We start from the raw sequence: 13,050 nt of genomic DNA, 5'->3' as shown, positions 1-13,050 counted from the left end.
CAGTTCCTTATAACCTACTTTGCAGGTTATTACGACTCATCAGAGCTTGCAAATTCCACTGTAGATATGTTATTGTTATTTCTTCTGCAGGCCAGGGCAGTTTTACAACTCAAAACATTTGACATATGTTTTTGTTCCCTTCTTAGCCTACCTGTATGAGCCCAGCCCCTGTTCATTTTTTATGACGCGCTTATTATGAAAGGTACAAAATTAACTTTAATATACAAAACTACTATACTAATTTGGAATTTGTGTTAGGAATAACTATGAAATGTTATTGCGTGAAGATAGGAATTATTAAATATACTCATAACTGTGCTAATTGTAAAATCAGAGGTGATCTAAGGTCTGATAGTACATGCTTACCCAATATCATATAAATTCTAAGCAGCTTACACACGCAAGTGTGGATTTCACAGCAGAAGCGAGAAAACTCCCTCACCCAGCTTCTGCTATAGTGGCATGTTTTTTTTTACTAATTAAATTCATAGACTAGTTAAAAAGAGGAATTTTCTGCATTGCATAGCTGTCAGATTGATGACACATATTTGGCTTGAATGCCATTTTATACATTTATGAAAAATGAAGCATGTTTCCATAATTGCTAAATGCTAGTAAGTAATAAACCTAAAAAAAACAATGTCCTTTTATTCTATGCGTGCCTTTCTCAGACATAAATGTTGAAACATTTCTAGGTTTCTCTGTGTCATCAGGTGACTGTGGCTTCCCTGCTTTTGTTTTTACAACACTGAGCACATGTAGAGACACAACCCTTATGTTGCCAGTTACACACCAGTGTTCCTAAATATAAAATCATGTTAGTAACCATATCAGATCTTTAAAGGGATGTACGGATATGAAAATGCTGTCATAATTAACTCATCCTCAAGTTGTTCCAAACTTGTATACATTTCTCTGTTCTGCTGAACACAAAGGAAGATATTTTGAAGAAAGTTTTACTGAAAAAAAAAACAGGCCGCTTTGGAGCACCATTGACTTCCATAGTAGGAAAAAAAATACTATGGAAGTCAATGGTGCCCAAGAACTGTTCAGTTTCCCACGTTCTTCAAAATATCTTCATTTGTGGTCAACAGAACAAATAAACGAATATGGGTTTGAAACAACCTGACGGCGAGTACTAAAATAATAATGACATCATTTTCATTTTTGGGTGAACTATCCCTTTAAGCCCCAGATCTGCAACTTAACACTAAACCAAATCTGTAACTAACATGTTTTAAGATATGTCAGTGCAAGTTGCTTTTAGTTAAAACAGCTCAAACATGTATTTTAGTCTGGGACTAGTCTAAAGCCTTGTCTGTGAAACCGGGGAAAAGAGATTTTTAAGCTTCATTACATTGAATTCTGTCACACCAGATTCAAGATTTATTGATAGAGCTAACGTTACTTGGTACAATTCGTGATGCTCTTTTTAACGTAATGCTCTTTTTTAAAAAGCTACGCTATAGTTAATTATACATGAATTCGAGTAGTCAAAAAAGGACAACTGTCACCAGAAAATACCTGTCTTACAAAAGTTTAAGAGCACAACAACTCGTTCATACCTCTGGTAAATATGTCAGCACCTCAATGTCCCAGGGAATCAGCCGAGTCGCGACGCGTAAAAACAGAAAGCAACAAAGCGCATCGACAAAGTCTATATTATTAAAACACGGATACTAAAAACAAAACAGATAAGTTAGCTACATTTACGCGCTACTCAGCAGCGAACTGTGCTAAACTTCAGACGAGTTAAGAGCTGTGTCTGATGTTATTGGAGAGTTCAGAGGTAGGTCAGATCTCACACTGAATCAAATCAGGTCTGAAGCGGTCTTCATATAGATGTTATAGATACCACTCCATTGTCGAAACCTACTTCTGTTTACCGGTTTCACTACTACCGCGTCAAATCGTCCAACCTGCGGAATTACCGACTTACGTTGTGCGCACTGCGCATGTCACTGGACGAGTCAAATCGACGAGTCCATTTTCTCAATGGACAGAGGGTTCAATCTTCCAGTAGTGCCAGTAAGAAACTTTTTAGTGTATTAAACACACTGTTATGTGACCTAAATCATGTGTTTCATTGGCTATAATTGCCAGGAACACGACAAATGTTTTTACTCTTTATGTTTTGATATAGGATAGGCTTGCCATTTTAAAGTTTATTTCGTTTATAGTCTCCACATTTGTCTATCTTGTGGTGTTAAAGACAAATGTCTACTTTATAACTAAAATGGACACTAAAGTAAAATAAATTCAAAAAACAAAACAATTCAAGTGGAAAATTAAAATGAAATCAATTTACATGAAACAAATGCAAAATAAAACCACTCAGTTGTGTATTGTTCCAAACAGGGTTTATTTTCAGAAGAAGAAAAAAACATATAGGCCTATATCAGCCATTCAGAAAAGAGAGTTATCTGGTGACTGGTATTATGTTAATATTGATGTTGACGACGGGGAAGTTGGGGAGCATTTGTCCTCCCTCAGCCCCCCCCAAACCCCGTCCAGCGTCATCTGTAAATCAGACACTGGTACAAGGATTGGGAGAGACAGAGATGGACCGTCAGACCGAGGAATAGAGGCATAGTAACATACTTTAAACATTGCTAGTTGGAATAATTTGAGCAAGGATGGATAGAAAAGATCAGTCAAGTCAAGGCAAATTTTATTTCTATAGCACATTTAAAAGCAATGGAATTCAGGAAAAAAGATTGGACTTGAATCTCAGTTATAAAGTAAGAGTGAAAAGCAGCAAGAGAAAATTCAGAGCTAATGAAAGATCAAGGAACATCTCAGTTTGCAAACATTCTGGGTTAAGAATGGAAAGTCCACACAATTTCAAAAGCTCTCAATGCTGTTCATCGTTAAGAAATTGCACGTATAGAGAAAATCAGTACAGAAATTAGAACGAGATCTATAGTTACCATAGAAAGCCTCTCTGCACAGCAACATCCTTGTCATCCAAAGTTGACAAACTCTCAAGCCTTTTCTTTATAGCTACTCGTGAAAATCATATCTGTCTGTGCAACTATCTTTTTCTTCTCTGAAGCTTCATCTGCTCTCTGATGTCTTACCTCAGAGTTATTTCCTCTTTAGCAGAGATGATATGCTCTTGAGTCTGCACCCTCTTTCACTTGCTCTCTTCATCTTGTCTGTCTTTATTTAGCTGTGCACTCTCTTCTTCCTGCCTACCCCTGTCCTGACTGCTTCTCCCTCTCTTCGCCCCGCACTCCCTCTATCTATCCCTCGCTCGGCCACCATATCAGCCCCAAATCACTGTTCTCCTGATCTTGAGCCAATAGGGAGCAACACAGCTGGGTGAGGCACTTCCTCTGTGACAGGAAACTAGCAAAGTACTCTGAGACACACACACACACACACACACACACAAAGAATTTGGTGGACTCTAAATGTGGCGCAGAGTTCAAAATGGCTACACCCCCATGTTGTGGCCATTAAGCTGTTATTCTAAAATGAAATGGATTTTAAATTGTTCTAATTATGTATTTTGTCTGCTATAATGGAATTAGATGCTAGACCACCAATGATTCAACCTGATGTGTGCCATCCTACTACCTGTACTTTAATTAGTCAGGCCAACCTGCCTTGTGCACAACATTTTAGTGATTTTGAATTTAAAAAGAGGATCTTTGAGTTTTTATTGAATCTGGGATATTTCTTTACCAAGTTAAGCTCAATCGACAGCATTCATGGCATGTTGCACACAAACTAATTTCGACCCTTGCTTTCTTTAAAAAATTTAAAAATAATTTTTGTGCTAATCAACATTATGCCACATACGCTGCCGCTTGAGCTTAATTTGTACTGAACCTGGAATATTCTTTTAATATATAGACAACGGTGAAACTGTATCAGAATTTGTATCTGTCACATTCAACTGTTCCAGGGAAGATTGCATGAGAAACAGAGGATGTGTTTATTCACTTGAGAACCACAGGCCAAGACTGTGCGCAGAGGGCAAGAGATGAACAGATAGAGGGAGGGGTAGAGATGGAGCGATGAGTTTGAGGGAGGAGACCCCATGTTCACACAGAATAGATAAAACATGCTCTGATTGGGGACTGAAGGCCTTATGGGAATAGAAGAGACGTGACTATTACCGTGACCTCTGCTCAAACGGAGATTTTGCGTGCTTTTGCCCTCTCAGTCTCCACAGCTCGTTAACATCGGCCTTAATTAAACTCATCAAGTGTAGTGCACCGGACATTTGGAGGATACATCTCAGATATGGCCAGAGTCAGACCTCTAAGTGTATCCGTTCCAGTTTCCGCCATTTCGAGTGCCATAGGAAATTCAAGGACAAACAGCAAACAATTTTTTAACAGAATTTCATTTTAATCTATCTTTGGTTAATATACAAATATAAAACCAAGCGGCCATACTTTCTATATTTGTGTTCTGGTATGCGAGATGAAAAAATGTATCTTATGACATCAAAGTTATTCATAATTCCTGTACTGTCTGCATTTGAGCCCCTGTGAGAATAACTTTGTCAGAACATTATTTTCAATGGGTGTGGTAATGTGAGTAACAAAAACAGGAAATCCACCAGCACACAGGCAGGAAATGCTACTGTTCAGTGACAGTAATAAGTAAACACAACCCAAACGGCCGCAAGTGAACCAATTCACTGTTGCTCTAGAGAAAAAAATATAACGATGAAGGGAAACAGACATGCATAAAGTCATAGAAGAATGTTCTGGGAGATGCACAAAGAATAAATACAAATACTTTGCATGCAAACTTTGCATGATGAATAAGCAAAACACAGACAAACGCACAAAAATGCATGTTCCTTTTCACTGTAATATTTTTATTTCAATGTTAAGATATTCCACAAAAGGGTTTACACTAAAATGTTCACAATTCTAATAATAAATACAGTAACACTATCACTCTCAATCTCTCTCTCTCTCTCTCTCTCTCTCTCTCTCATATGCACACATTCAAACAAACAATTCAAACATACGAATCTACAGTGAGTTCATGGGATCTGACAGGGGAAAAAAAACTATGAATGTTACAGAGTGGTGAAATAAAGCAATAATCAAATCACAGTAATGTCCATTTAACAATATACAGTATTAAATTATTCGTTTAACTTCAGTATATTACACATGATCAGTTGTGTATTTGATTGTCTTTGCAGCCTTTCGCAATAATGTATTTTGATTGTCATCGGCTACATCGATTTATATTCATATTTGATCCTTTTAAACTACTTTGTGCAATTGATTGATTGTCTCTGCTTAGCTTAGGTTTAAGCTTGATTGTCATTGGTTTATCCACATCAGTGCTATGTTATGATGGACTGGTAACTGATAGGCTCATAAAAGACTTCGCAAAATCCATTATTATACACAGTTTAAAAGTTTGGGGTCGGTAGATTATTATTTTTTTTTAAAGAAATTAATACTTTTATTCAGCAAGGACACATTCAATTGATCAAAAGTGACATTAAAGAAATGTATAATGTTACTGAAAATTTTTAAATAAAAGCTGTTTCTATTCATCAAAGAATGCTGAAAAATGTATCATGGTTTCCACAAAAATATAAAAGAGCACAACTGGTTTCAGTTGATGGCTGGTTGAGCAGCAAATCAGAATGATTTCTGAAAGATCATGTGACACTGAAGACTGGAGTAATGATGCTGAAAATTCAGAATAGAAAACATTTTAAATTGTAATACGTCTGTTTTTACTGTATTTGTGATCAAATAAATGCAGCTTCGGTGAGCAAAAGAGCCAAAATTCCTCCCAAAAATATTTAAAAAATCTTTCCAAGCCCAAACTTTTGAACAGTAGTGTATACCTTCAAATGCTGTTTTAAAACATTATCATTTTGGTCACATGATGTTTGTCATGTTGATTGTAATTGGCACATCAATTAAACAGCCCATTTTTGTTGCATAAACGAGGCATTTTTAGAAGTTCACTGTTTTACCACCAATGTCTGAGAATGTTACCCATGCTTGTGCTATTGTCTGGCACGGTGCTGACTAGGCCTATAAAGCTGCTGGAGTCAATTTTCTCTTCCACCTGTGCAGGTTTGTGATGTCCACATCTTTTTTTTTTTTCTTTTTTTATACAGGAGTATGGCTTACATAGTCTGCTTCCCTGATGTGTAAATCATCTAAATAAGTAGGTATTCCTGACACATTTTTTGTTAAATATTTTGCTCAAAGTGGCTGATTGAAGCTCTGCTGGTTTTGTCTGATAATGATAAGGTATGTTGTTTACTGCAGTCTCGTCCAGTACTGACTCAGACCTTGTCCCAGCTCCTGATCACCGCCCTGAACTGCAGTCTGCCCTGCTGCGGAAACACCGGGAAAGAATCCTAGAAGAGACACAGGGACTTATCATTGTGTGCTTCACACGGGGGCCACTTCTGATGACTTATTTGTAACACAAAAGGAAACCACAAAGCAGCTAAATCACATTCACACACTAATACCTCATGCAGTGTTTTGGCCTGTGGATTACAGTATTCATATGCGGTGTGACGGTGGAGGATGTTACAAAACTGCACTCACCTGTGTTTGTGCTCGCCGTGGGTGGGGGCGGGAGGTGGGCAGAGGTGTAGGATGAGGAGTCAAATTTACGAGAAAGGGGGGGAAGGGCCGAAGGAGAAGGAGGTAACATGCAGGAGTAAGTTGGGGTGGACTGGGAGGGCAAAGACTAGTGGAGAGAAAAGAAGGGTGAAAACAGATTAATCTCATTTCATTTATAGTATCGGCATATTCATAAACAGCTTATTGCGCAAGAAACACCCCATGTACATTTAAAAGATTACACTGTAGTTTTTGATGGTATGTTAGTCAAGTCAGAACAGCTCACTAGGCCTACTGCACTGTACTGGGTGTGTTGCTATGACGTGATTGAATTTGAAGTCATTAAATATAACGCTGATCTGTTTGACTAAAGGGAGGGGATTTATAGCATAAAACTGACCTGTTGAACTGTAAACCTGCTGTATATGTGCAAGTGTTTATTTTTAGAAACTACAGCAGGCTGTGTATAGTCCAGCAGCAACTCTAGAGGGCGCTACATAAACTGTTTTAAATGAGTTTGAATGTCAGGCGGGGTCACGGCATAGTTTTACCTTTCAGTTGCGTAATATGTGCGTGTACTAGAATTTTTGTCTGCATTATTTACTATTGTAGAAAGCACTCTCTTTTGCATGTTTTAAAGAAACAAAAAGGAGGATGCTATTATGTTTGAGAGGGCATCATTTTTTAATTAAGAGATTCAAATAAAAGTCGTCTAGATAGAAAAAAATTCTGTTTAGGCTATATTTTACATAGGCTACAGTAGGCTATCTGACTGTACTATAAAACTGTAGTTTTTTTTTATTTATAAACTTAAGTTTCGAATAGAAGCTAACTGCATACATTAAAAATGCAGCGTTTTTTATGATTATTTAAAAAGCCCCTCTGTTTAATTCAATTAGTTCATTCATGTGGGGATTCGCGAGTCTTTTTGAATGATTCATTAAGAGAATCTGTACATATGTAAGTATTTTGTGAATCGACTGCTCTAATCATTCTTGAGGAGAGCGTTAAAGTGACAGTTCACCTGCAAAAAATAAAAATGATAATTTCCTCGCCCTCATGTCGTTACAAAATGTATGATTTTCTTCTACAGAGCACAAAAGAAGATATTTCAAAAGAATGGTTTTGGTGACCATTGACTTACATTGTATGTCAAACAAACCTTATTATAGCCTACTTCTCACATTTTTCAAAACACGCTCTCTTATGTTCCACAGAACAAAGAAATACATACAGTTTTGGTTTGACATGGGGTTAAGTAAATTATGATTTTAATTTTGGTGTGAACTACCACAGTGGCATTTTGTAACGTTAAACTTTTGCGTGCCACTAGGTGTCAGTATTAGCCTATAAGTCATAACAGAAACAACAATTATTGAGTAGGCTACACTTTTCTTACTGATGTAGAATCACAAATATGTGCATTTGGTCAGACACCTTGCCTATTAGGGTACTATGGTATACTGCAAGGGAGGTCATGAATTACCTGCATACTGGAGAAGACAGACAGAGAGCTATAGGCTGAGAGAGATGAATCACTCCGACTGTGCATTGAGCCTTAAATGAGAGAACAGAAGAGGATAGAATCAGCTCATTATTATTATTACTACTACTGCTGCTTTTGGGTTTATTGATGCTTTGGCAATCCTGTATTCATGGCAATAAAGAACTTTGACACTGATATCAGAATTGAGCAGTTGTTTGAAGAAAGAGCAACAGGAAAAAGTGAAACAAGCACCAATTTACTATGCATGGAAATAGGAGAGAAAACAAAAGAGAAAGCTAGCTGTCAATTATTAAGCAACATGCTTACATGTACATGTTCTAGTAGTGTGACGCGAGTCATTAATAAAGACATACCTGAGCTGTTGCTATGATGGGAGTGATATACAGGGGAGTTAAAGGATGTGCTCAGGGGAGTATGTGTCTGAGAACAGGAACTACTGCCCGCTGATCTCCTCTGGTTTCTCAGCTTTTCCTCCCTTCTCCACTTAGCTCTCCGATTGGAGAACCATACCTGTCAATCACCCAATATGGGTCAGTGCATAATGGACAGTTTCTTTTTGTGTTGTTTAAAGGAACTTCAGCATTAACACAATTAAAATCTCAAAGAAGATCATTAAACTACTTTATAAGAGCACTATTACCTGAATTCTAGCCTCTGGAAGATCAATCTTTGCCGCCAGTCTCTCTCTAGCAAAGACATCTGGGTAATGAGTCCTTTCAAACTCTGGAAAACAGATGAATAGACTTTGCACATTTGAAGTATTAAAGGGATAGTCTGTCCAAAAATTAACATTTTGTCATGTTGTTCCAAACCTGTATGACTTGCTTCAGAACACAACTTTGGATCCCATTGACTTTCATTGTATGGAAGAAAAAACATTGAGATATATCTTCTTTTTGTTCCACAGAAGAAAAAAGTCATACAGGTTTGCTAAAACATGAGGATGAGTAAATAATGGCTCAAAATAAAAATAAAAATTACAGTAGAGTAAAAGACAAAACATGAAAGAGTAAGAAAGGGTCGAATGCAGCAGAATATGAATCCATCATTCACAAACACAAAAAGCAAAAACAATCAGACACAAGCATATCGACACTATAGGACTGAGATTATTTAGCATGGAAAAAGGACTTTAACAGTGAATAGCTGATGCCAAGTTTTGCTGTGTATATCTAAACACATCAACAAAATTCAGTAAGTTTTTCTTATTTTTATCTTGTTCAATAAGTTTGTCTTATTTAGTTTTTAATTTAAAATTCCTTTTCACTCATCAGTCCTTGTATTTACAGCTTCTCCTTGCAATAATAACTGAAAACAAAGACATCAAAAACCTTTAGTTTTGTGGCAACCCTGTTATTATCATAATTCTCCATTTTTAAAGTATTGAACTATTCCATAGACTTTCTCATAATGACATCGTCGTAACTCTCCAAATAACAAGTCAAAGTCCACTCACAGTTATCCATTAATTTTATGTTTTATGTACATCTTAAAATTTCAACCCTGTTATCATGATTTACTATAGCAAACAATGGTTATATATAAAAGAATATCCTCTCTAGGACTGATATTATTTAACATGGAAAGCTCAGTTTGAGCCAGCGCTTTGAGTCACACCTTTCTCCAGGGCATCGATCTGCTCCTGGGTGAAGCTGGTGCGGTTCCTCTGCAGCTTCCTCTTTAGCTGCAGGTGTAGCTGTGACTCGTCCACCTCATCCCTCTCTCCGTGCACCACTCCTTCCCCTGCTCCGGCCATCTGCGTATTCAGATCTTCCACGCAACCATCTGAGAGAAGAAAAAAAACAAACATTCAACTTTGGTAATATTTCAGTGTGAATGCACATGTTATTATATAGACAGAACTGTCTCTTTAAAGACTGTGTAATTCTAGTGCACCACAGCATCTTGTGTTTGATATTTTGACCTTATTTGTGTATGTGTGAATGAGCAGCAACTGTATTATGGGCATCTAATTCTGTGTCTAATGTCTGCTCGCTTCAGTTCCGCCTTCCTGTAATGAAACAGAGGATGTCAAGGCCAGAGACTGCCATGTTTGAATGTGGATGTGGGTGTACATGTGTGGCTGATGGTGTAGCTGTTGGCACCCTCTGTTTGTGCTCAGTCAAGTATAAGAACTGCTGGTTCACCCCAAAGCTGACTTCACAAACACAGGCACACATATACATACAGTGTACGTTCACACGCTGAGGTGCTTTACTAATAGATACAGAGATAATTCACTAAAGCTCACACCTGTTCCGTGTTGAGGGGTGATGGTGTCGGCCGGGTGGTACCAGTTATTTGGGCCAGTCCAGTTGGAGCTGTTTTGTAAGTTCAGCATGGTCAGATTGTCATACATCAAATGTCACCTGTGAGAAAACACGGACCTACTCCTTCTTTCATCCAGACCACTTCAGCCCTGATTGAATGAAGAAAGAAAGAATTAAAACTGTGGGGGAAAAAAAATCTGTATTTATGTAAAGTAAACAGCTCTCGTATTTCATTCTTTCGGCTTCTACATGGCTTTAAGAATGAAAAAAAAAAGTAAAATAAAAAATGTACAAAAAATGTTGCTGATTATGTTGATGTATTGTTACTGAGAACATACAGATCTTGATCATTCTACAAAACGGGTGTTTTATCTCATGCATATGGGTAAAAAAGGACTTTAACAATGAATAGCTGATGCCCAATTTTGTTGTGTATTATTATATATCTAAACATATCAAGAAGCTTTTTAAAATAATTTATTTATCTATTTGTATTTTTAAATTTTCTATAATGATGCATTTTTTTGGGTCTCTCCTCTGTCCTTGTGTTTCCAAATTCTCCTTGCATTATTAGAAACTATGCACACTTTAAAAAAAACTGAATATATGGAAACAAAAGCTAGCATTTTAGCATCTAGATCAAGATTTAGTTGTGTGCCAACTATTCTAAATAACTGTCGTAATTTGTCCTTTCAGAAGTTAACTTTCCAATGACAAGTTAAAGTCCACAAACTGTTGGCAATTTATCTTATGTTTTATGCATATCTTAAAATGTCAACACTGTTATTATGATTTTCTAATGTAAACTGATCATTTTAAAAAGGGCAAACATAAAAATATATGTAATGCACAAAATGTCAAATTAAACAGTTAAATGTCAACCTTGTTACCATTCTGAAGGCATAACTATAATAGGCATAACCCAGCATATTTTGAAATGTATGAATTAAGATGGCACAATGCAATTTATTAGCACTCAAAACAGTATATGCCCAACAGAATGTTTTAAAATATGACAGAAATTTACTGGGGACCCATCTGCTGTCTTTAAAGTATGGGTCACTATTGCATTTTACTCTCTCTTTATCTATCTAACTCTCTATATATCTTTCACATGTACACACACATTAACCCCCCACAGACACACACAGACGCGAGTAATTAAGAAGTACAGAACATCTAGTCTGACATCGTCGTACATACACGCATGACTGGAGAGAGTAATACTGTCAACTAATGTTAACAACAATACACAGAAACACACAGGCTCTACACAACAGAGACACACTCCTACAAAACAAAGAGATAATTATAGATACACCGCACACAATGGCACACAATCTACGTTTAACAAACTCTGACTACACAACAAAAAAACAGTATGAAAATGGAGGCGTGAAGCCACCAATTGAAATGTAAATGTATATAGCCAGCAACTGCACATCATTTATAGAACACCGTTCAGTTAAATAAATACTGTTGAAGAGTTATTAAGAAATATCTGTGGTTCCACTTCTGCATGTAAAACTACTAACATACACAGAAAGGAGGCCGTCGTTTGTGAATACTATAGATCTAGCCATTAAAGATGACGTAGAAGTGCTTGCATGATTATATTTGCATGGGGTTTGAGAGTAAATCATGACCCTTAAAGACAAAAATGATCTTGGACTACTAAACAGAGAGAAATACACACAGATGTATGAAAGGAAAAACAAAATAAATAAATAAATGAATAAATAAAGTTACATGTAGCAAAATGAGGGTGCCAGAAAAACTATATATTACAACTATATTCAATTATTTCTACATTTTGTTGAATTAATAATGACAAAAAACTCCCTGTACAATTCCATTTTTTTTTAAATATATATATGTAAAATAAATATTATAAGAGCTTCAACAGGAAATAAACAGTTAAAATTTAAACAATCGACATACAGAGGCTCCTTTTATATGTGCTGACATATGTATATAATAATAACAACCAATATTTAATGCATTTATGAAGATGAATAATAAATAATAAAATAATGCAGTCATGTACATTGATGTATAGAAAAAAGGTGAAAAGGTTTTCACTATATTAAATTAATTAATTAAATTAATTGAATGTGACTTTGCATGACTCTCAGGCCAAGATGAATATATGCACATTTAAGTTATTCAAATTTTGCCTTTGGTGGTCTCAAACAAAATACTTTTGTGCAAAACAGAAAATGTCAAAGGTCAAGTCTGCAATAACCTTTCTACAGTTAACCAATCATTTTCCTCAATATATTTATTTCCAATAAAAAAAAGTAATGATTCCGTCTCAATTGTTGTGTCTGCAGTGAAGGCAGGAGACTCACCTGGTAGATGAATGAATTGTAAAAGTGGTCCACACTTGCTCAGTGTCTCTATCACTTTCTGTTCATCCCTCTCTCCTTCTCTCTGCTCTCTCGCTTTGTTAATGTTAGACTGTGTTTGAGAGAGAGAGAGAGAGAGAGAGAGAGAGAGAGAGAGAGCAAGGGAGGAGAGGAAAGGGAGAGAAAGATGGAGAGAGTTAGACAGGGCGAAAGAGAGGAGGCGAGGGAGGGGTAGTGGGCTACAGAGAAATGCATCTGCAGGCACTCTGGTCCTTGAAGCAATGAGGGAGAGAGGGAAAGAGAGAGAGAGAGGGATGACACACAGAGTCAGTGTCAGTGTCAGGTCT

The 13,050-nt window shown here is 36.7% G+C and overlaps 2 protein-coding genes and 1 long non-coding RNA gene across 6 annotated transcripts in view; 1 reads left to right on the top strand and 2 right to left on the bottom strand.

Annotated features, from left to right (window-relative positions):
- bcl2l12 (BCL2 like 12) overlaps nucleotides 1–3,240 on the bottom strand; it is a 12,191-nt gene extending 8,951 nt beyond the window's left edge. The window contains exon 1 of one of the 4 annotated variants that reach the window (XM_079833907.1): nucleotides 2,931–3,240. In XM_079833907.1, coding sequence (XP_079690033.1) covers nucleotides 2,931–2,967 — 37 coding nt within the window. In that variant the 5' untranslated portion in view covers nucleotides 2,968–3,240. Of the gene's footprint in view, nucleotides 1–1,565; nucleotides 1,961–2,930 lie in introns of those variants that run through there. The other 3 variants (XM_079833910.1, XM_079833908.1, XM_079833909.1) reach the window with 3 other exon arrangements.
- The window catches only part of LOC307136717, a 9,278-nt gene extending 1,020 nt beyond the window's left edge, over nucleotides 1–8,258 (top strand). Inside the window, exons 2-3 of the long non-coding RNA XR_013817823.1 lie at nucleotides 6,119–6,168; nucleotides 6,273–8,258. This is a non-coding gene — a long non-coding RNA (uncharacterized lncRNA). The remainder of the gene's footprint in view (nucleotides 1–6,118; nucleotides 6,169–6,272) is intronic.
- pax10 (paired box 10) lies at nucleotides 4,828–13,050 on the bottom strand. Its single transcript, XM_079833942.1, has 8 exons — nucleotides 12,707–13,050; nucleotides 10,339–10,504; nucleotides 9,703–9,870; nucleotides 8,726–8,808; nucleotides 8,439–8,595; nucleotides 8,065–8,135; nucleotides 6,561–6,705; nucleotides 4,828–6,364 (listed from the first exon to the last, which is right to left on the bottom strand). Exons 2-8 carry the CDS (start codon nucleotides 10,442–10,444, stop codon nucleotides 6,264–6,266), a joined length of 831 nt encoding a protein of 276 aa, XP_079690068.1. The 5' UTR covers nucleotides 10,445–10,504; nucleotides 12,707–13,050; the 3' UTR covers nucleotides 4,828–6,263.

The sequence above is a fragment of the Gobio gobio genome, assembly GCF_949357685.1.
Source record: "Gobio gobio genome assembly, chromosome: 1".
NCBI classification, from domain to species: Eukaryota; Metazoa; Chordata; class Actinopteri; order Cypriniformes; family Gobionidae; genus Gobio; species Gobio gobio.
The sequence above is the reverse complement of the archived record's forward strand: the minus strand, read 5'-3'. Positions and strand labels throughout refer to the sequence as shown.

Excerpts from the sequence above, each read along its gene's own strand:
- pax10 (XM_079833942.1), bottom strand. The coding sequence starts at position 10,444 with ATGTATGACAATCTGACCATGCTGAACTTACAAAACAGCTCCAACTGG. Across the intron at positions 9,871-10,338 it reads CACCCCTCAACACGGAACAG|ATGGTTGCGTGGAAGATCTG; the intron begins GTGTGAGCTTTA and ends TTCTTCTCTCAG. Across the intron at positions 8,596-8,725 it reads TTCCAGAGGCTAGAATTCAG|GTATGGTTCTCCAATCGGAG; the intron begins GTAATAGTGCTC and ends GGTGATTGACAG.